The 25,025-nt window shown below is 35.0% G+C and overlaps 2 protein-coding genes across 2 annotated transcripts; both read right to left on the minus strand.

Moving 5' to 3' along the window:
• Positions 1-15,514: 15,514 nt before the first annotated feature.
• LOC128984416 (uncharacterized protein K02A2.6-like) lies at positions 15,515-17,089 on the minus strand. The gene has a single exon (XM_054403735.1). It carries the CDS (start codon positions 17,087-17,089, stop codon positions 15,515-15,517), a length of 1,575 nt encoding a protein of 524 aa, XP_054259710.1.
• Positions 17,090-20,110: 3,021 nt separating this feature from the next.
• On the minus strand, positions 20,111-24,532 carry LOC128984417 (uncharacterized protein K02A2.6-like). Its single transcript, XM_054403736.1, has one exon. It carries the CDS (start codon positions 24,530-24,532, stop codon positions 20,111-20,113), a length of 4,422 nt encoding a protein of 1,473 aa, XP_054259711.1.
• Between the last annotated feature and the right edge of the window lie 493 nt (positions 24,533-25,025).

Consider the following 25,025-nt stretch of genomic DNA (forward strand, 5'->3'; position numbering starts at 1 on the left):
TGGACTTATATAGCTATTTGTAATTTTTAATAATTATTCTAGAAATAATTTTCAATTAACATATTTAGACTTATATTTAAACGGCTACTGTACTTTGTTCCCGCGTAATTTAAAACAAGCTCGGTGATGACTGAAGCAGAAACCCGCGGTCAGATGTTTAGTTCGGATTTCAATTCCGCTGTCCCGTTTCTAGACAGACGAAAAAAGGCGGTGACGGTCTGACGGCAAGGTCTCGTGTTAAGGTCGATTCACACACATCAGTTACGGAGCGTCACAGTCCAGTCACTTCAGGCACGTCACAGTTAACAAAAATATTCTTTAGTGGATTTTCTATAGCGTTATCTACACTCATTCGTTGCAGTTCCATCAGTCACTCTGCTGGCATCCGTCAGTCAATTTCAGATTTCTTTCCAACGATACTTTTTGATTGTTCGGACGCCTGACGGAACTGTTAGAGGTTAGAAAATAGTGTTATTGTTATTTAAATTGTTGTGTTTACATTTTGAATACTGTTTGTAACAATTAACAAGATGGACAATGATAATTTGATAGAAAATAGGTTTATAACTTTAACATTTTCATTGTAAATTACTGTAAATTTCAGAGACGGAAGACTGACTGAAACCAACAGACGGATAATTGACTGAGAAATTTCGGATGCAACTGAGACTGGACTGTAACTGTACTGTAACGGAACTGTGACTGAACTGATATGTGTGAATCGACCTTTAAGAGGTAAGACTCAGGAGGAGTGGAGTGGACTAGGAATTAGGAATTAGGAAATTGAAATTAGGAATTGATATTTCCCATTTCCCCTTTCTTATCAGCAGTGAAGCAGAAGAGCAGAAGAGCTCGGGAGCTCGCTATTGGAACGGAGCATGGGAATTGGAGGAGTCTTATTATTTTTTTATCCTATTTGCTCGAAAGCAGGCTTATATTATATGCAGCCTCATTGTGCACTAATTTATTTGACGATTCTGTGGTTTTTGTTAGTATTGACATGGAATTTTTGAGGACATTGTTTTCGTTTGGTGGCAAATTTCATTTTGGTTTTGGTTTTTTGTTGTGTCCAGTTAATAGATGGGATTTTGTAGGATTCTAAAGCCTTGATGGGATAGTTGGGAGAAGGGTTGGGTTTGAGTCTTCTCACTTGAGGGCTGTCAAGCATTTCTACCCCGAAAAGGAGGCCCATGGATGAAGACCCCAAGGATTGGAAGATTCAAAGATTCAAAGATTTATTTGCCGTTAAATATTTACAATAAATACAATAGGCTTCGTCATGCTTATAACTAGAACAATGCAAATTCACAATGCAAGTGCTTCACAAACTTACATAAGAATGGCGAAAAAGTATAAATATGAAAACCTGATGTCGTCAGGATGGAAGGTACAGCAGTTAGGGGTTTAATAGGGCAGAAAAGGTGTTGAGGTTGGTGTTGTTAAGTTTATTAGTGTGGTAAAAAGGATGCAGAATGAGCCAAGACTTCATAACCTGAGTGAATTTTGGAAGGGGAAGGTTTCTGACGGTGACAGGCAGCTTGTTATAAAAGCGTATACCTGAAACAGGAAAAGATTTCCAAGTTTTTCCAAGTCTAGTTCTGGGATAAAACAAATTTCTATTTGACCTTGTATTATGCTCATGAACTTCACCAACGGATGTAAATAAACCATTTCTTTCCTTTATAGCAACAACACAATGAAATATGTATAGACTATACAGTTAGGACCCCTTTCTCTATGAAAAGAGGCCTGCAATGATCAAGCCAACCAGCATTTGAAATGACTCTAATTGCCCTCTTCTGCAGTAATAAAATTTTACTAACACTTGGACAATGTCCCCATAGGATGATTCCGTAAGTGACATGACCTGTGAAACACTTTTGTACTGGCCTGTGATTTTTTTTTCTGCTTCTTCTGTATGTAAGATTATTATATTTTTTATGTAAAAATGGTGCAACCGTTTACAAATAAATAAATAAATGGCTTTGAACGAAGGCAAAGAAAGCATGTCGGGGACAGCTCACTTACTCTACAGATCATAGACTATACGAGCTTTTTAAATAATATTGAAGGTTCACTTGCACTACAGGCTCGTATACTATACGAGCCTATCGAAAATAAAAAATAAATGAAGAGGGTTCACTTACTCTACGAATCATTGTGCCTATGAGCCTCGTGTATTATATTTAAAAATACAGTAGGAAGGTTCGCTTACTCTACAGATCATAGTGACTATGAGCCAAGCTTACGAATTATTTGATAATTTAGGAATCGGCTCGTATAGTATACGAGCCAAAATAATGAATAATATAAATTATAGGAATAGGCTCGTATACTATACGAGCCTGCAGAAAAATATTAGATGGCTCACTTACTCTACAGTTCATTGGCACTATGATCCGTAGAGTAAGTGAACCCTCTTCAAAATATTAGATGGCTCACTTACTCTACGGCTCATTTAGCTACTCGTTGCGCGGTTTGCGTTCGTGAAACTTTAGGCGCTATGCCCGGATTCGACTGCTGCGACTGCCTACATAAGTGTATTGCATCACCTCAATTATTTTTTAAAACGAAATAAATATGTATGCACAAGTAAATTTATTACATTTTTGGACTGAATACTTTAAAAATGGAGGGAGCATGACTTTTATGTTTAATTAAATTAAACGTTATAGAATAAAACATATTTTGACTAATATCAGGTTATATAATACACACTTGTATGATCCAGATACAGAGCTACAGACAAAACCTGTGGTCCGATTTAGATTAAATTTCGTATCTGGATTTATCCACGAGTCACTAATTTTTTAAGCACGGGTTGAGAAATAATGGCAAAAATTTATAAAAACAGTTCACCAGTTTAGAATATTTCTCAGTTACTGTGAGTTGCAAAAACGTGTATACAGAAGCATTTGTGTACACAGAAAATATAGAGGACTATATGTATACAGAAGATATATTAAAATACAATACGCACACAACTATCAACGTTTACATATGTAAAATTAATGAATTTGTTGTATTGAGTATTTTTAACATTATGACGAAGCCTTAACAAAACATATTTTTTTTAAGGAGTTCTAGGGTGTTGAACTATATTGTATTTATCTTTTGTGGAAGATTCTGTCCACGATTTATGATTGCTAACAATTTAATACAAAGATTTAAGTCTCTGTACGTGAAGACTAAAAACACGAAACAAACTTTAAAGTGATAGAAAAGATTTGATCAGGATCTGGCGTTTGATACCTTTTGGGAATAAATATAGCCTCTACTTCAAAGGTATACATGGTGAGGTAGCCTCTGGAAGTCCATCTTCAGGTTAACAAAAACGTCAATAGGTCATCTAACCAATTTGGTTAGATGACCTATTGACGTTTTCTGAAGATGGACTTATTTTCAAGTCCGAAACTATAGTAGTGTGATACTGAAGAAGGATCACTTGACGAAGCCAGGTAACTTAAACCATTTAGCTTAAAGTTATACAAGTTGGTTTCACACCAACATTTCATGCACATATGAAATCTATATAATTAATACGCGAACACGAAGTTTGTCGGTTGAATCCTCCACCATTTCTTAACCGATTTTATCCACTGACGTCTCATTGGAAAGAGCGTGTTGCGTAGATTTGCAAACTGGCCTAAATTTTTTGAAAAAGTCCCTTGGCCTCTGCCACAGTGGCTTTTTAAGTTCCCATGTTATCCTTTCGAAGAACATAATATTGTTTACATCAGCTGTTTAATTTAATTGTGTTCTTTGTTTTTCAATTCAACGAAACGCATTGGTTACATTAACTGATTTTGTGGAAATTAAATATCTATCTATATATTAATTACGAAAGCCGATTCTTTGCGTCAAAATTGTGGGCGACTGGGTAGTCGTAGAACGACGGGAGAGGGTTCAAATTAAAGGTCTCGATCCCGGAAAAATAGTGAAATTCCCCAAATTTTAACACAAAATTAGATAAAACCTTTGACTTAGTCAATAATATAACGTAAAATGTTCTCCATAAGAATAGCATTAGAAGCCATTTGTCTGTTGATTTTTGTTTACCTCAATACAGCTGATCGTGATTCATCTAAGCCAGTAAGCAATATTACATTTGAATTTAACTCATTTGCCAGTAAATTCTGCAATGTACTGTATACTATATAAAACCAGGGATGACGTTACCTACAATTGAGACTTTTGTCGTTATGTCTTAGAATGTTGAAATTAATTTTACTGTGCAATTTGCAAATTTGTGTATTTGTATGTAAATTAGCCAAGCGCATGAAATTTAGTAGAATCGTGGGAGATGGTTAAAATCAAAGTAAATGGAAGTAGAATGGCTGAAACATTTAAGATTTGGTTTCTTTAAACATATGTTCACGAAGTTTACAAAATTATTTTACTTTGATTACATTTCTTCACATTAGTAGGTTATTGTTGTGCTGAAGGAATGTTTAACATGAAATAGCCCCATTGACTAAATAATCAACGATGCAAGATTAGTTAGAAAACTTCTGTTTTGTTTTTATTTCAAAACATATGTTGAAAATTTATTCAAAACTTTTGTTTTAAATTTCATAACATTTAATTTGACACGTAATTGTAGTGTTTAATCTATGATTTTATCGAGTGGAATAACCTTAAGGGGATCCAGGCTTCAGAAAATACATTTTTTAAATTTTTTATGTTTATCATTTTTTTAAGATATTTATTATATCAAATGGGCCTAAAAACTGTTATTTTATTTGTTGTAGCCACTCTATGTACCACAGTACCATTTTATGTATTTTTATGTATCATAACGTAACACATTTTTATTTTTGATATAACTCATAAAATAGTTGATCAATTTTGTTCAACTAGGTGTCTTTTTGTAGCTATGTACACTTACTGAAATCCTGGGTATTACTTTGTTTGTAGGATAATTAGTTTTTATTTTATAAAGGTTGAAAAACAAACAAAAAATTCTTATACTATATTTCAAATAAAATTTTTTTTATTATTTTAACTATTTGACTTATATTAATAATTATACCCAAAAGTTTGTAAATACTATAAAGAACATCTGGTAAAAATTTCAACATGATAGGACAAAAATTGGCTGAGATATATCAAATTTTCTGTTACAAAACACTAAAAACCACAACTTTCGGGGAATCGCGATCGAAGTCCTAGAAAATACTAAGACGCGCGCATGTAGTATCTGGGGAAAATATATTTTTTGTTATGAAAAACGTGTAGGATACCTATAAAACTTATATTTTCTTGTACATAAATAACCAAATAACAATAAAATACTATAAAAAAAAGAAGTGAATTTTGGCAATTTTTTCACTTTCTGAAGCCTGGATCCCCTTAACAGTTACTCTAGAGAATAACCTGGGAATAAAATTTGAAATAGGTTTGTACAGGCAATACATATATTCCTTTCATTAATTACTATAACAAATTCCAATGGGCGGAAAAATAAAATTGTTTGGAGTAGATTTTAACCAGGTATCTACTGTATGTTGCTCCAAGGAAAAAAGGTTAAAATAATATAGCCCAACATGCATTGTATATATATACAATCTATATAGATAGTAAAGATAGAATATATAACAGTAAACCCTGGAGGTAGTTTCCGATTCTTTATGTTTCACTAACCAAAAATATGTACCTATATCAATGCTGATGAATTTGTTTTCTTGATTGGTTTCATTAACATGATAATGGAACCCTAACCAATGGCAAGTAATCAGTCGATGATTCGCTTTTTTAACTGTAGGCTAAATAAATAATATAAACGGTAAAATGTTTTCAAACAAAATTTACATCCATTGAATGAAAAATAATATACTATTAACATGACTATAGCTGATATGGCTTAGCTGTCGGCTATCTGTACATTACATCATAACATCAGACAGCGCTGTGTTATTAACTTAAAAATTATAACGGATTAACAAATAAATACTTTACTATGGTCTTAACAAACTATGAACCCATTGAACGTTTAAATTGGCCTATTTTAAAGAGTGTATAAAATCAACCACAGCTTTAGGAGGAATACCACCACATAAGCTGACACAGAGAGTAGTTTATATTTTATGTTGATCAGAAACGAAACTATAATCAACTATAACTTATAGGGCAGCCTTTACACTAATTCAGTTGTGCCTTTACAAAAGGAGTAGAGCTATAATATTAGAAATAATAACTGGGCCAGGGTACTAATATGAGTACATGTAGTATTGTAGCACTGTATCGATTCTGACACATAGATAATTTTATTCTGAGTTTGTTTAAATATTACAATAGTTTGTTTTACATTTGAGCTTTTTAGGGACTTATGTCCCTACAAGCCACTAGTTTATCAATATAAAGCCCAAAGTACACATGAACTTTTGTGAAAACTACAAGTCATACCCCCATAAACCATATACTTAAAATGTTCGTCATGACGAGAAAACTAGCGCAAAACTATCCATTATTTCATAAACTGCCCTTAAAGGTCGTAATTGCTTTCCAAGGAAACATAGGAAAGTCATAGAACGCCACCAAGTAGCAGAAATCGAGATTTTTTAAAAATATTATCGTTATCATCCTATATAAAAGAAGAACACCTACAATACGAAGATTCCCACAAACAATGAACAAGGATGTTATCGGAAGTGCTACTATTTTGTAGGAAACACGGACTTAACTTTATGATGATTTGCAAAGGAAACCCCTCTAAGGCTGAATTAAACTGGTACGGCAAGGACATTATATATGTTTTCATAAAAGTCAAGTGATTTTAAAATAATATGTCTACATCCAAGAAACCTTATTAAAACTTGCATTGAAGGATTCGCATTATTCACATTCAAGGGAAACAAAAACCCATCTGAACAACAGTAGGCCTTACAATTCTGCATATTTTCAGGTAAATATAACTTACGTTGTAACAGTAACTAGCCAAATTAATGCCAATTGAGGCAAATAAAATTGTGACAGAGAGGTTATGCAGAAAATCAGGCAGTTCTTAAGTACCTATTGTAAACAAAATTGTATCTCTATAAAAAAATTACTGAAATTTGTACTGGTGACAATGGGTACCATGCTGACTACGTTATCATTGACGAAGATCAACATGGACTACCTATGTGGCTATAAGTGGGAAATATTTGTAGAATACACTAAAAACCAGATCAGCTTTTGAAAAATGGTAAAATATTTACAAGAAATGTTTAGGCTATTATATGGAAATGTTAGGTACGTTCCATCTATGAGTTTAGTCTTTTAAACTCATCGGAAATTATTACTTTTATTCGTTTTTAAATAAGTTAATAATTGTTTTTAAATAACTACTTTACTTCTTTGCAATTGCTTGATTTAGAGCAACATGTACACTAGTCGTTAATTATACTAGCACATTTTTGACGTGAGATAATAGCACGTTTGAAAAACAATGCTAATGACATCAATACACACAGTAGGAATTTATTCGATAAGAAAACTCCTTAAACGATCTATTTTTAGCCTTTAAATACTACCCTGTGTACGCCACTATCTGACCTGTATTTTGCTCATTTTCTTTACGCTGCCTCTACCCTAATCACTAATTCAACTGAACAAAGGAAAAATATGTGTGTTATAACATTTTGGATCTATGGTATTGCGTTTTAAACCATAATAAAAGCTAAAATACAATTTAAGAGTGTTACTGAGAGAAAGTCACGTGACCCTGTAATTTTTCTACCTTTTTTCTATCCCACCAACACATCTTACGCTAGTTCTAGCCCGTAACAGTTGAACACAATATTTCAGGCAAGTCCTAGATCGTACTAAGAAATAATGTACAGACAAAACTCTAATTTTATTTATATAGAAGATGTCTCGTGTTCACATAATCTCTCAGTGAACTGATAATTTGTCACTTAGTAATGCTATCATACTTCATTTAAATATTGATATCAGTAAACCAAACTATGAACATCGGTTTTTATATGTAATTGTTTTGGCAGAGCTTTGCTACTGCTAAAAAAAAGAAGTTTCCCTACTTCTATTTATTTCAAACTAATTAATAAAACAAATAATAAATAAACATGCCTTTATTTATCAAGCCGTTCTCTCAAATTAGTTGAGACAAAGTTTGACATTAAACATTTCGAATCCTCCATGTTAAACTTGGTGTGTAATAATATCAAATGTTAATAAAAATATCTTATGGTACTCCTTATATACTGTATAATACGTGAAGGTGATTTCTACGAAACACCACTCCTCCGTTAATAATGGATGGATTTTTAAAAACGATGTGTCAAAATGAATCGACATCATTCAGTTAGTCTATATAACTTTAAGTACTCGGACTACTTTTACCATCGGCACAGAAAACATACTACTATCTGATTGGACCGTTAATACCCTCTAACATTGAACCAAAGTATGCCCAACTTTATGTATACGACTTAAACACAGCTGTTACTTACAGAATGGGCCACAATCCGTGAAATGCGAACAACTGCAGATGCTTGATCTAAGTGAATCTATATATTAATAGGCAAGCAGAAATCTATATATAAAGCCAAAAGTACCCATGAACTTTTGAGAAAACTACAAGTCACACCCCCATAAACCATAAACTTAAAATGTTCGTCATGACGAGAAAAACCTTGCGCAAAACTATCCATTATTTCATAAATCACCCTTTAAGGTCGTAATTTCTTTCCAAAGGGAACTTTCCTTATACATAATGTTAAAAAAAAACCTCAGCTGTCCTTATTTGTATGTTATTCTTTCAATGTATTTCCTTATTAAAATCAGGTGTAATTATTTGTTTGTATTTCTGTATTCTGTTTTGTTTATTCAAGTTTAACTTAACCAATCAATAATTTTATTAATACTTATGAATTAAAACGGGGTGGGTGAAGCCCGTGGGTAACAGCTAGTATGCTTTAAAACCTTTTATCTCAGCTTATGTGCATCGCAGGGAAAATCTACGCATACTGTTAGAAAGATAGTTTCCTGTGGATGTGCAGAATCTATATATATAAAAGGCAAAGCCCTCACTGACTCACTCACTCACTCACTCATCACTAATTCTCCCACTTCCCATTAACCTAGGAGGCTGAAATTTGGTACACTGATTCTTTAGGCATTAAATAGGAAAAAAGGTTTTTTTATAATTAAAACTAAGTGGTTTTTATTCTGATCGGGCTCTCGGGCCCCGCCCCAGTGGCTTTGGAGTTTCCCATGTTAACCTTATGAGTACTCATATTTAAATGGAATTAATGTATCTTAACAGCTGGTTCTGTTCTATGATGTGCAATAGCATTAAAGTTACAAGGATTACCAACAGGGTTCAGCACTATTATTCTTTTTTAAATTTATGACAACAGCTAATTTGCAACCAAAAGGTGAGTGAGCGTAGCGAACGAACTTCAACCCGGAGGCGAGTTAGCGTAGCGAACGAGCTAACCTGAAGGCAAGTGAGCGCAGCGAACGAGCTCCAACCTAAAGGTGAGTGAGCGTAGCGAACAAACTTCAACCAGGACGTGATTGAGCCATGCGAACGAGCTCACTTATGAAGTAAAACGGGGCAAAGCCCGCGGGTACAGCTAGTGCCTTTATAAATTAAAATACAAAAATAAGCACAAAATTATAAGTGCTTCGCTCAATAATATAAATGGGGTATTTGCATTTTTGTGACGCTTAACATCACGCACACTGCGCCTCTGCGATGAAATCAAGCAGTAGTGAGTAGACAGACACAGCAAAAAACCGCCAACCGGGCGCTCGAAGGCTTGTACAATAGGAAACAATGCCATTGTTTGCGCTTCCGTTGGTAACGCAAATATTTAGAGCTCGATATACTAGGAGCAGCACACTACTATAGCAGGGTTTATTAAAATCGTATTGGTGGATCTTTTGCAGTTAAACACTTTACCTGCTCTGGTTTAAAAAAAAATGCTAAATTTTTATAATTTTTTAGTAGTGATTTCTATATGTCCGCTATTTTACCAGTGTAAAGCAGATTAATCTATGATTTTATATAAGAAAAAATATCTGTTTGTTGAGAAGGCACGTTGTAACTTCAAAGGGATGTATATCCGTTTTTGATTTTTCCTTCGTCTTGTCGCGTCAGTTCATATCGTACATATGTACTTCTGTGCAAATGAATAACCCTCTATCATAGTTTTGAGAAATTGGTTGTGGGGTTACTGTTAAAGCTAAAATTCATTGACATGGGGGATGTCAGTTAGTTGTCTCAGCCTTATACATAGGCTACATAAAGTTGTCAATTAATCTCTCTACGTAATGTTAGGGGCTTACTCGTTTATATGGTCATGTGGCTTCTTTTGCAACAAATGATGCAAATAAAATAGCAATGTGGCATTTCCAAAAAGCAAAATAAATACTGTAAATTGTTTGTTACGTAAATATTAATTTGTCTGTATACGTAACTAGCCAAATTAATGCCAATCTATCTATCAAATATGACAATATGTATAATTTTACACTACTTTTTAATGAAACAGTATGTATTTCTTGTAATTTCAAGAAATACATAATGGTAATTTGTAGGAAATGTTATTCTCTTTCAGAATATCACGCTCCACTTTGGTCGATTTCCTCGCCATTTCAAAGTTATTTGCAAAAACGTTAAGCAACCTCCAAATGTATAGTAGTGAGAAAATACTGAATTAAAGATGTTGTTCTTAAGCTTTGTACAGTTAAATCTACAGTTCTACTGAACCGATTTTATTAATTAATAGGTCATTGGATAACCTAATTTGTGAATACACTGTATTTGCAAATAATTATGAAAGTACTGTTGAGGTTGCAAGCAAGATCGTTTGGATATAAATCGATGATAAAGAACTCAATTTTTTGAACAATTTGTGTTGGTCGTGATTTAGCTGTGTGCTTTAATGAAATGGGAGTGGTATTTCAATGAAGGTTCTTAGGTCAAAACAAATAGAATAACGTAGTTAGAATTAATTAAATATATTTAAAACTAAATTCCATATCCAAGATATAATGCAATTTATACTTTATGATTGAGCGATACAGTATCTTGAACTTAATTGATTAAAACTATCAATATCTCAAGTGAAAGCTTTTGAAGTATTTTAAGACATATAAAATAACGTAAATAAAAATAGAGTTACGTATCATTGATTGCAGATAGGTAATTATCGTTGATTCGTGATTCAGCAGTGTGCTTTAGGTAGTCCGATCTCAATAAACAATACAGTAGCTCAAATAAATCTGCGGTACGTCCTTAGTTGGCCAAAATTATGAAAATCGGTCGGGTAGAAGAGCTAACCCGACTCGGAAAAGAAAAACCAATTATTTTTATAGATGGTAATAATTGGTTTACCAGTATGTATAATCTAATCATACGAAACATGTGTTAATAATTCAACAGCTTATTGTTATCTAATTAATTTTTCTTTGATTAAATTTTCTACATTCTAAACATTCTAATGTTATGTGCTTAAACTGTACCATCTATATAATTAATACGCTACATGAAACTTTGTCGGTTGAACTCCTCCGCCATTTCTTAACCGATTTTATCCATTGACGTCTCATTGAAAAGATCGTGTCGCGTAGATTTGCAAACTGGCCTTACATTTTTTTAAAAGACCCTTGGGCTCTGCCCCAGTGGCTTTGAAAGTTCCCATGTTATCCTTATGAAGAACATAATTGTTTACATTTTGATCAGCTGTATAATTTAATTGCTGTTATTTATTTTTCAATTCAATGAAACGCATTGAGTTCATTTATTTACTATTTGAGTCTGTGTAAACATAACCCATAAGACGGATCGTGTTAGTATGGTTGTATGTTGTTGTATTAATAGTCAAAGGTTGTATCTTAAATTTGTGTATTTATCGTTGTTTTTTTTTGTGTCGCTATGAAGGATCGGGTTAGCATGATTGTAACTAAAATTTTTGCATTTATCGTTGTTTTGTGTAGCTATAATTTGTTTATTTGTTGTTTTTTATCTTTTAAATGCCACCGACGCGACGACAACGAAACATAGACAGGAGGCGTAATCGTGATAACGACCGCAGCTACAGAACAGTGGCGCGTAAAAGGCTTAACTCATCACAGTCAGCACCTGACCCTGGACAATCTCAACTATTAGGTTACAAATGCGCCCCAAAACGACTTTTCGTTCTCAATTGATCCCCTATCAATGACCTGTGTTGCCTGTACAGCGAGGCATTTTGAGAAGGAGAAAACCGGCCGTAATGCTTTAGGTTTATCAATAACAAAGATAAACATGGACAACCTTATATGGCTATTTACACAGAAAATATTAGTATGTTTTCTGTGCTATAAGTCAAGAAATGATTGTCGAAAACATTAAAAAGCAACTCCAGGGTATGAAATATGATGCAATATTTACAGGAAACGTTGATAAATGTTATATAAATCGTGAATAGCTTTTTTTGTTACACGTTGATAATCTTTGAGTTGACTCTTTGAAACTCATTTTAAATATGACTGTTATTCGTTTTGAAATAACTCCTGTATTACTTTGCAATTGCTCGAATTCGAGCAACATGTGCACTAGTTAATATTAGTGAGTAAAGTGGTGTATGGATTTCATAACCATTATTTTACTAGAGACCGTTGTGTTTAACCATAACGGGCACTGTTGCTAGTAGATCTATAAAGCAGTTCCTTTGCTTCCTTCATTAGATATAAAATATGGACTAACAAGATTGGGTAACATTTAATTGCGAAGCATTCGTTTTGGCTTGAAACTGTCAGATATTGTATTTGCGAAGGTTTATATGTATTCCTATACAGTAATAGTTTTCCCAGCATATCTGGAAAAGTGCACACTAAATATGGAAACCAACTCCTGTTCTGAATTTAAGAAATTTCTACTAAGATTCCCGTACGTAGAATGGGCACCAGCTACCTAATTCCAAATCAACTAATTATTATTTATTATTTAATTATCGTCTTCAAATTAAGTGATGGTTGCTCTTAAAATAATAAATTTAACATAAGCAAATCCATTATATCTATACTTATTTAATACGCAAGCAGGTTTTTTGTGACAATTACTCCTCAGAAACTACTGAACCGATTGACATGTTTTTGGTGTCATTGGAAAGAGCGTAACGTGAAGTTGTGCAGGAAACTTTCTTTTAGGGAAATAATTAGAGAGTGAGGCCCTGGAGCCCTTTAAAGTTTCGTATTTCTCCATAAGATTAACATGGTAATAAACACAAAAAACCACCATGCTCATGTAGGGTGTGTTTTGTTGACATTGTTATGCAACTCCAACTGTTGTCAGAAATTAAAAGTGAGAAAAAGAAAATATGTGAATTGAAAACAGTCAATAAGTTTGCTAATTTAACAGTTTACTACAAACATTTACTGACTTTGTTGAAATGAAATATCTAGAGTCGATTTGCAAACTATGTAAACATAGGAAAGTAGTAAAACACCACCAAGGAGTAGAAATAGAAATAATGTTTTTTTTCGTTTATAATCGTTATTATAGACAACCTAATGCGGCTATGAGTAAGTCTATTTGTAGAAAACTCTAAAAAACAAGATCATCTTTTGAAAAATGATAAGATATTTACAAGAAATGTTGATTATATCGACCTGTTATGTACATATTGAGTATTTCCATAATCTTTGAGTCGAATCTTTTAAAGTCATCAGAAATTATGAATGTTATTCGTTTTAAAATAACGCCTGTAATACTTAGCAATTGCTCGAATTCGAGCAAGAGGGACACTAGTACTTATTTAATACGCAAGCAGGATTTTTGTGACAATTACTCCTCCGAAACTACTGAACCGATTGACATGTTTTTGGTCTCATTGGAAAGAGCGTAACGTGAAGTTGTGCAGGAGACTTTCATTTTAGGGGAATAATACCTTTTTATTGTTATCTTGCAAATACTGTCATGGCATCCACTTAACCCATAAGGCCCATGTTAAATTTCTAAAAGTTTAAATTCACATAGGGAAAACCCCCGTGGTCCGATTTGTTCCATTTCAGATTTATACCTTCCCGTGGTTGGGTACTATGACTGTGCTAAATTTCATGCAGATCGCTTCAGCCGTTCATGAGGAGTATTTGTAAAACTAAAGCAGGAGTGTAGTATAAGAGCTTCGCTCCGTTCAAAAAGGTAAACAAAAGTTGTAACATGTGTTTACAAATAAATCATCTAAACTAGCACATTGCAAAATAGAGAACAAAAGGGAAGAACAATCGGATTGATACCGTTGAGCATTATTTGCTACAAAATGTATAACCAATAAGGATTATGCACCATTGGCTTTTGATGTTACAAGTAGACATTTTTCATTTACGTGAACCAGACGTACAATTTACTTTGAATACTGCACATAGGGATTCCAAATTATGTGAACCAAATATATCATTAACTTTGGATACAGCAATTAGACATTAATCAATTAATTACCTTTTTGGTTTTTCTTGCCTTGAAGTTCTTGTTGGTTTTTGAACAGAACAGCATTGAATAGAACTTCAAGGCAAGAAAAACCAAAAAGGTAATTAATTGATTAAAACTGTTCTTGTAACTGGGTTATATCATAAATTAATTAGACATTACATTAACGTGAACCAGATGCATTATTGACTTTAGATACTGGAAGTATAGATATCCCATTTACAAGAAACAGAGACATTGACTTTGATACTACAAGTAGACATCCGATTTACGTGAACCAAATGTATCATTAACTTTGGATAGGTACTGCAAGTAGACATTCCATTAACTTGAACCAGACGTGCCATTGACTTTAGATACTGCAAGTAGACATGTAATTTATGAGAACCAGATGAACCATCGACTTTAAATACTGCAAGTAGACATTTCATTTGCGTGAACCAAATGTGCCATTGACATTAGATACTTCAAGTAGACATTTAATTTATTAGAACCGGATAGACCATTGACTTCGGATACTGTAAGAAGACATCCCCTTTACATATAACACATTTGGGTTCTGCAAGTAGACATTCCATTATTTATGTGAATCATACGTACCATTGACTTAGGAGACATCTCATTACGTGAACCAAATGTACCATTGACTTTGGATACTGCAAGTAGACATTCCATTATTTATGTGAATCATACGTACCATTGACTTAGGATTCGTTAAGGAGACATCTCATTACGTGAACCAAATGTACCATTGACTTTGGATACTGCAAGTAGACATTCCATTTACTTGAACCAAAATGTGCCATTTGCATTGGATACATCAATAGACATTTAATTTATAAAAACAGAAAGACCATTGGATTTAGATAGGTACTGCAAGTATACATCTCATTAACGTGAACCAATTGTACCATTGTGTTCTATTTCTTATTTAATTAAAAATTAAAAGATCAAAAGAAACTAAACTGTTTTAATGAAGACACTAATACAAGACAATATTATTAAAGAAAAGTAAATAAAATCATATGGTTAAATATTAATTCAATAACCATAGAGGTTAAACATCTTTCCCTTTGAGTTTCTTTTCAGAGTTTAGTCAGGAAAACGTTTCGTAGGTCTTATAATTCTGCCTCTTGATGATTGTTTTATTGCAGCTTCTTGATTGGGAGTAGTTGATCGTGAAAAAGGTTTACTTTTATCTTGAGTTATTCTAGATGGTGTAGTAGTTGTTCTTTCAGCAGTATTTGATAGGGAAGAGTTGTTTTGAGTAACAGTAGTAAATGGCAGAGGATCTGACGTTGTATCTTTGATGGATAAAGGAATAGGATTGTTCGGTTTGGTTGTATTACCTTTGTAAGGCAAAAGGTGGTGTCGATTCCTTCTCAACGTAGTGTTTCCTGTCTTAACCCAGTATGACCTTGGCTCTTGTCCTAAGCTGATAATAATACCCTCTCTTTTTAGGTCTTGGATCCATACTTTTTTACCTACAGGCAGCGATGGAAGTTCTTTTGTAGCGTAGCGCCTATCGTAGTTTCTCTTGTAAGATGCTTTGTAAGTATCTTCTTTTTCCTTTAGTTGAGAGAGATCGGGTTTGATTTCAAGTTTTTTTGGTAAAACAGGCAGGTTATCTCGCAGTGATCTGTTGTATATTAGCTGAGCAGGACTGTATCCACTTGTGGATAGAGGTGTATTGCGGTAGGTTAGGAGGGCTAAATATGGGTCGTCTTTGTTTTTCTTTAGTACACTCTTCGCTATTTTGACTGCAGCTTCAGCTGCACCGTTACTTTGGTGGTAGCTTGGACTGCTCGTCACAAGTTTAAAGTTGTAGCTTTGAGCAAACTTTTTGAATTCAGAGTTTTCAAGACCAGTGTATCTGGTAGCAAACTGTGTACCACAATCAGATCGTAGCTCAATTGGTATACCGTGACGGCAGAATACAGATTTGCATTTTTCGATTATTTCAGCAGTTGACAGGTTCTTTAATGTAGCTATTTCAAAATAACGTGAAAAACAGTCAGTGATTACTACGAACCATGTTCCTTCAAGTTTAAAGAGATCAATCGCTGCCTTTTCCCAAGGACGAGATGGAAGCTCACTGGGCAAAAGGGGTTCATGATGTTGTGTTCTATGTTCAGTACATTTGGGACAATCATTAACAAATTTCTCAATGTCAAGTGACATTCCTGGCCACCACATACTATTGTTGGCTCTAAGTCGACATTTCGTTATGCCTAGATGGCCTGTATGTATTCTTGTCAACATTTCTTGTCTAAGAGTTGTCGGGATTATGAGACGTTCTCCTCTAAGCAATAGTCCGTCACAAAAAGAGATTTCATCCCGAACTGTGAAGTATGGCTTAAGATTATCGGGAATCTTAGTTTTATCAGGCCATTCAGTTGAGCAGTAAGATTTAATTACCCTGAGTTCTGAGCTAGCCCGCTGTGCCGATGCAATTCTATCAAGAACCATGTCAGTTACATAGGCAATGTTTCTTGTTACTGTGTGGATGGCCAGTTCAACTTCCTCATCTAAATCATAACTCTCATTAGCTGCTACAGGACTTCTTGAGAGACAATCAGCAGTGGCTAAATGTTTGCCAGGAGTGTATGTCACATTGTAGGAATATCTCATCAGACGAAGTCTTAGTCTTTGAAGACGGGGAGTCATATCATTGATCTCTTTAGTAGTCAAAATACTTACCAAAGGTTTGTGATCTGTTTCTAGCGTGATGTGCTTGCCCACAATGTAGTATTTAAACTTGTCACAGCTCCATGTTAATGATAGAGCTTCTCGTTCAATGTTAGAGTAGTTTCGTTCAGTTTCGCTCAGAGTGCGTGAAATATAAGAAATAGGCTTCCAATTCCCATCTGAGTACTCCACCCAGGCCTTGTGTAGAAGAGTCAGCAGAAATCATAGTCGGTTTATTTTTATCATAGAATGCAAGTTGAGGTGGAGAAGCCAATAATTCTTTCAATTCATCGAATGCTTTTTGTTGTTCACAACCCCAACACCATTCGTTTTTTCTACTTAGTAGGTCGGTAATGGGTTTTAGTAACCGGCTTTTGTTAGGTATGTATTTGCCAATGAAGTTCACCATACCAAGTAACCTTTGAACTCCTAAAATATCTGTTGGAGGAGCCATTTTTCGTATAGCTTTGACTTTGGTCTCATCGACTTTGATTCCTGATTCAGATAAATGGTGACCTAAGTAGGTTAGCGAGGTTTGAGAAAACAAGCATTTGTCTTTGTTTAGGGTGAAGCCAGCACATTCAAGTTTGGTAAGTACTTCTTCTAAGAAATAGTCATGTTCTTGTTGAGTTTTCCCCCAAACAATTATGTCGTCCATATGCGCAAGTGCATTCATTTGACCTTTAAGGGTTCGATTCACGCATTCTTGGAACACTTCTGGTGCAGATGTTATTCCAAAGGGTAGTTTCAGAAATTTAAAACGTCCAAACGGTGTCAGGAACGTTGTCAAATCTTGGGATTCTTCGTCCAATGTGATCTGCCAGAATCCGTTATTAGCATCCAATTTAGAATAGCATTTTGCTTCTGAGATTTGGGCAAGTGTTATGTCGATAGGTTGAATAGGATAGTATCTTCGTTTGACGCATCTGTTTAATTTAGTAAGATCTACACAAATGCGAACTTTGTTAGAGTCCTTCTTTGGCACAACAACCATTGGAGAGCACCAGTCTGTGGCATGGTGTACCTCAGCGATCACCCCCATTGACACCATTCTTTCAAGCTCTTCTTTAGTAGATTCCCAAAGAGGAAGAGGAATCCGACGAGGCGTGTTGATTGCAAATGGATTGGCGTTATTTTTCAGTTCTACTTTGTATTTGACATCAATGGAACCTAAGCCTTCAAACAGTTTGGGGTGTCTGTCATACCAGTCATTACTGGATGGCTGTATTTCGTTGATTCGAGCAAGTAACTGCAAACTTGTTATTGCAGGTTTACCTAGAAGTGGCTGGGAAGTGCCCTTAGAAACATATATAGTCTCATAACATGTTTTGTGATTATGTGATAATTTTACAGTAGCAGTTCCTAAAATTGACAGAGCTTTACCATTTGCGCCACTAAATGTTTTGGATGTGGGAGTGAGCCTGATTTTCTTATTCAGTTTAATGTCGGAAGGCAAAATCGTTACGTCTGCTCCTGTATCAATTTTGAAAAGAACATCATCACTGTCATTCATATTTAACACTACAGACCATGGATCATCACGCAAGTTTTTTCCTACAATGCCAATGAATGTTTGAGGGTCTATGTACTGAGAGCAAACATTTTCAATGGGTGTTTCAAGGTCAGTATCATCATATTCAATTTGACTGACTTTGTTTGATTTGCAAACATTTGGAAAATGACCAACTTTTTTACAAAACCCACATTTGTATTGTTTAGCTGGACAGTTGAATCTTTTGTGTAAAACTGTCGAACCACACCAAAAACATCTCTTTTCGACATGGGACAGGCTTTTATTGTCATTAATCCGCTTAAAATTTTGATCATTGTTTGATTTATTGGGAATAATGTTTGTCTTAATTAAATGTTGAGTATTTTTATTTATTAATGCTATGTCAGTCAAGTTAAGAGTTTGTTTCTGTCTTGATAGTTCTTCAGATCTACGGATAGTGTTTATAGCTGTGTTTAGTTTTAATTCGGGTTCAAGTTGAAGACGATCACTTAGTGTTTCGTCCCGCATACCAATAATCAAAACCATCAGAATCATCTCCTCTTCAATTTGACCCCAATCACAGTTTTTTGCATGATTGTGAAGGTCTGTGATAAAGTTCTCAATCGGCATGGAACCTTGTGTAAGTTTTAGAAACCTAGCCCGTTCAAAAATTAAGTTCTTTTTAGGAAGGAAATGATCGTCAAACTTCTGTATAACAGCTTTGAAATTAGATTTGTCATTGTCATTTAAACTGAATGAATTAAGTATGTCCTCTCCCTTTTCCCCCATACAGTAGATAAGCATGTCAATCTGATGCTTTCCAGAATGTAGAGCTAAATTACTAAGGGAATAATACCTCTCAAAACGAGTCTTCCATGTCTTCCAGTCGTGAGGATTGAAGGAAAAGGCTTCAGGAGGCTTAATGTTTAGGGATACGGGTTCTTCATTCGACTGCGCCATGTTCTATTTCTTATTTAATTAAAAATTAAAAGATCAAAAGAAACTAAACAGTTTTAATGAAGACACTAATACAAGACAATATTATTAAAGAAAAGTAAATAAAATCATATGGTTAAATATTAATTCAATAACCATAGAGGTTAAACACATTGACTTGGGATACTGCAAGTAGACTAGACATCCCGTTTACGTGATATAAATGCACCATTGACACTGGATACTGCAAAGAGACATCTCATTTACGTTAACCAAAAGGAGCATTGACTTTGGATACTGTAAGTATACTTCCCATTTACGTATAACAAATGTAGCATTACCTTTGGGTTCTGCAAGTAGACATTCCATTGTTTATGTGAACCAAACTGTTGTAACTCTTTATAACATAATAAAAGATAAATCAGATAAAAAAGTGTATTATTCCATTAACATAGAATAGAAACTAAACATAAACAATAGTAATCAATAAGAATAAAGATCATATGATCAGCTGGTAATTCAAATGCAGTCTATTAGAAATTATAACAATCTTCCCCACATAAGTTTTGAGCTCACACATAAGCCTCAAGGTAACTTGGCGGTTGTCGAACACGTGTTGACCTACGTAACTGAGGTAACTCAACTTCATCGGGAATCTGGATGTCACATTCAGGATGCTGAGCCTCCACTACCGGTATTTGGCCAGTCGAGGAACGTCGAGGTGATTGATCTTGAATTCTGACTTCATCAGGAAAATGGATGCCACATTCAGGATGTTGAGCCTCCACTACTGGTATTTGACCAGTCGTGGAACGCCGTTGTAGCGTACGACCGACAATGGTTGAACCACTGTTTGTAGAGCGTTGTAATGCTGGTATCCCTGGAATATTGAACCTAACAGTACGTCTTTGGATATCTTCTGACTGTTGGTTAGTGGAGCGTCTTTGATTATCTTCTTCCCGTTGATTTGTCGTTTTAGGCGGTACTCTTGTTCTTATGAGTTGATTGATGTGCCTTTTGATTAAGCGTCCAGAGTCAAGCTTTACCATGTAATGTCGATAGCCCAGTTTGGATTGGATGGTTCCAAATTCCCAGATTTCGGCATTTCCAGAGTAAAGGCGAACTTGGGCTCTATCTCCTACTCTCATCGATCTTACATGTTTTGTCTGCCTAACTTCTTTTTCTTTATTTATCTTCTTTGGAATAGGAAATATGGCATCCAGCTCTATTCTTAATCTTCTGTGCAAATAAAGTTCTGCTGGGCTTTTCCCACATGCAAGTGGTGTGGCTCTGTAGCGTAAAAGCATTTTCCTGACCTTTTCTGGCATGGTGCCCTTTTCACTTGCCATTGATTTTAAACGTTTCTTCACAGTTTGAACATTTCTTTCGGCTAATCCATTTGTAGCTGGATGGCCTGGGGCAATAAATTTTTGGGTAATACCATGATCAATACAGAAGGCTTTGAATACATCGCTTGTGAAAATTGGTGCATTATCGGTGACCAATGAATTGGGGTAGCCATGGAATGAAAATATTTCTTGAAGTGTGTGTATTGTTGTTTCAGTTGTAGGAGAATGTCTCATGACTCGGACCTCTGCCCATTTTGACTTGGCATCAATGGCAACTAGAAAATGATGACCCTCGAAAGGACCTGCATAGTCTATATGTAGACGTTCCCAATTGGAGTGAGGCTGATCCCACGGGTGTACTATCACCTTCGGGGGGTTGTTACGGAGCTTAGCACAGATTTCACAAGATCTAACTAGGTCTTCTATGTCATGGTTCATCCCTTCCCAGTACACATACCGCCTTGCAAGTTGTTTCATTTTTGTTATACCGATAGGTGTTGTGTGAAGTTCTCTCAAAATTGAATTTTTAAGGCTCTGTGGAATGACAACTCGATCTTGCCAAAAGAGAATTCCATCAAGAAGGGTGTAGGGTGTGTCTTCGTTGCTTGTTTGTAGAGTTTTCATAAGAGATTTGAGATGAGAATCGTTTAATGTTGCACTTGCAATGGTCTGATTCGTGATAGCAGTTGAAGAAATTTGGAAAAGTGACTCAGCATACAGAAGGTGAACTTCTTCATTTATCTTCATATCAGTTGATCTTGAGTCTTGAGACAAAGGTGCTCGAGATAAACAATCAGCATTTTCATTTTCATCTCCTGATTTGTTTTTCAACTTATAATTGAATCCAGATAGAAATGAAGCATATCGAAGTAATCGAGCTGTTGTCATTTTCGGCAAAGAGTGGTCATGACTAAAGATTCTGCTCAAAGGCTTATTATCTGTGACAAGAGTGAACTGGTTTCCATACAAGTAGTTATGAAACTTTCCAACAGAAAATATAATAGCAAGTGCCTCTCGATCTAGTTGATTATAATTTTGTTCTGCAGGTGTTAGTGATCTGGATGTGTAAGCGATAGGGCGTTCATGACCATTTACGATGTGGCTAAGTATTCCCGCAATGCCAACAGGGCTTGCATCGCAAGAAAGTACAACTGGCAATTTTGGATCATAAGGAATCAGGACTCTGTCACTGCAAATCTCTTGCTTGAGCTTTTGGAAGGATGATTCACATTCTGTCGTCCATTGAAAACGGTGTTTCTTCTTGAGCAACTCCCTTAAGGGACAGGACAACGTAGATAGATTTGGAATGAAACGTGAGTAATAAGTAATCATTCCAAGGAATCTTCTGACCTCATCAGCGTCGTGCGGTCTTGACATTTCCATCACTGCCTTTATCTTCTCGGGAGATTTGCTGATTTTATTTTTCTCAATCAGGTGTCCTAAGTATTCAATCTTTGTTTCAAAAAATGTACATTTCTTTCGATTTAGATGTAAGTCGTATTCTGTTAGTCTTCTTAAACACATTCGAAGGTTGTGAGCACATTCTGCTTGGGTTGCTCCATGGACGACTATGTCATCGAAATAAGCTTCACACTTATTAAGTCCATTGAGAATTTGTGACAAAATTCTGTTGAATTCTGAGGGAGCGGTTTTTATGCCAAAACTGAGACGGTTCATGAGAAAGGTTCCCTTATGTGTTGACATAGTTTGGATTTCACTACTTTCTTTGTCTACTGCTAAATGTAAGTACGCTTTATAAAGGTCAAGTTTGCAAAAGTATTTGGAATTTCGGAGACTGTTAAGAACATCTTCAACCGTCCTTATAGGAAAATTAGCCGAGACTAACCTCTCGTTTACACCGCACTTGTAATCCACACAAAGTCTCAGTCCACCATCTGGTTTGGGAATGATGACGAGAGGTGATCCCCAGTCACTTGTCGCAATCGGAGTGATGATTCCCTCTTTTTCTAAAGATTCCAACTCCTTTTCAACACGTTCCCTAAGTGCATATGGGACATCACGTTCTTTTGTAAATACCGGTTTTGCGTCATCTCTTAAAGTTAATGAAACTTGAATGTTAGGAACACAACCAATTTTTTCTTCAAAAATTGAAGCAAACTCATTCAGAATGTTATTCATATCTTGAAAGTTCTTTCTGTCGCCATCAACCAAATGGACTTTTGGATTAGTTTTCATGTCATGATCGATTTGTTTTAGTTCAATGTCGAAAGCACGGATCAAATCTCTACCTAAAATAGGATCGTGGCCTGATGAAACTACATACACTTCTGCTTTTAAAGATCGTTCTTTATATTGTAATGTAACTTTTGCTTTTCCTTTACATGGCACAATATCATTGGAATAAGCTCGAAAATTTAGATTTGAAGGTTGAAGATCTATTCCCAAATTCAATGCTAAGAACTTATCCTCTGGTAAAATTGTGTACCGTGCACCAGAATCTACTTCCATCTTCAGTTTCTTGTGGTTTATCGCTACCTCTACTATGTACTTTCCATGTCCAGGTTCAATTTCGTAGAGGTTGATGATTTTCTGATCTTTGGATACTGAACTGATTATGTTGCATGCCCCGTAGGAACAATCAGATTGTGAGTCATTGATCATATCATTGTCAGAGAATCGGTTAACTTGTTTACTTGAAGCATATTTCTTGGTCAGGGTATTGATGCAAACTTTTTGAATGTGGCCATTCTTCTTACATGCTTCAGAGAATAGTTTTTCACGCCTTATTCGACACTGGTTTGATCGGTGGTTAGATGTTCCACATCTGAAGCAAAGATTGTTGATTCCTAAGGACTCATAATCGATTCTTTGGCTTGATCGATGCTTGTATGATGGCTTTTTCCAGGGAGATGATGTTGATGATGATGATGATGATGTCCGAGTGGATGGATGATCGTGTCTAGTGGTCTTCTGAATTTTCATTATATCTGGCACTGAAGAACTAGGGATCAGAGGTTTTGAAATGTTTGAAAGTTCCTTGCACTGGATTTGGGCTGCTTCAAGAGCTATAGCTCTCCTGACTATTTCATCAAAGTTCTCTTCCTTTCCTTGTAAAAGTTGTTCTCGAATGCTATTATCACGAATGCCCCTAATGAATTGAGCCCTTAAGAAAATGTGAGCTGTTGAAATGTTTTCTCTGCATTCACATTTTATGTAAAATTCACAGTCAGCAAGTCGTTTTTGCAAACTTGCAACATAGTCAGGTATGTTTTCACTTTCTGATTGGTAAGTGGAGAAAAAGTAATGCTGCGACACTACAGTATTCTTTTTAGGCGATAGCATTTCGCCAAAGGCTTCAACTAGCTGTTCATATTCCAAGTCTTTGATTTTCTTTGTAGGTCCTTTGAATGCAACTAAGTTGTTGTAATGGATAGAACCGATTGATGCACATAGAATTTGAGCTTTTTTAGTTTTGTTTGACACATTCTTCATGTTGAGATAGTTTTCAAATCGTTCAATATAGGCTGAAAATCTTTCGTTTTCTGAGTTGTAACTTTCAAATTGAGCAGTTGGATCTGGTGTGTTATCTTTCATTTTTTGTTCTAGTTTCTCAAACAACAGAAATAGAAGATCCATTTGTTGTTTCTGGCCTTCTATGAATTTGTCAAATTGTTCTGAGTTCATTTTGTTGTTGTAACTTGAATGTTCCTAAGCCTGAGATGTAGTTATTAACATGTTATTTGAAGAAAAGGTAATTGAAAAAAAAATGTAACTGGTCATTAATGTATGAATAAACAAATTTATACTTTTACCTCGTCGCCAAAACTGTTGTAACTCTTTATAACATAATAAAAGATAAATCAGATAAAAAAGTGTATTATTCCATTAACATAGAATAGAAACTAAACATAAACAATAGTAATCAATAAGAATAAAGATCATATGATCAGCTGGTAATTCAAATGCAGTCTATTAGAAATTATAACACAAACGTACCACTGAATAAGAGGATTCAACCAGGAGATGTCTCAATTACGTGAACTAGATTTAGCATTGACTTTGGATACAGCAAGTAGACATTCCATTTACATATAACAGACGTAGCATTGACTTAAAAAATTATTAATATACTTGCTCCGCTCAATATTGCAAGCATACAACTGCATTGCACACCTAG

The sequence above is a fragment of the Macrosteles quadrilineatus genome, unplaced genomic scaffold (assembly GCF_028750875.1).
Source record: "Macrosteles quadrilineatus isolate MER2022 unplaced genomic scaffold, UCM_ALF_1.0 Scaffold_2__2_contigs__length_208266976, whole genome shotgun sequence".
Lineage (NCBI taxonomy): Eukaryota > Metazoa > Arthropoda > Insecta > Hemiptera > Cicadellidae > Macrosteles > Macrosteles quadrilineatus.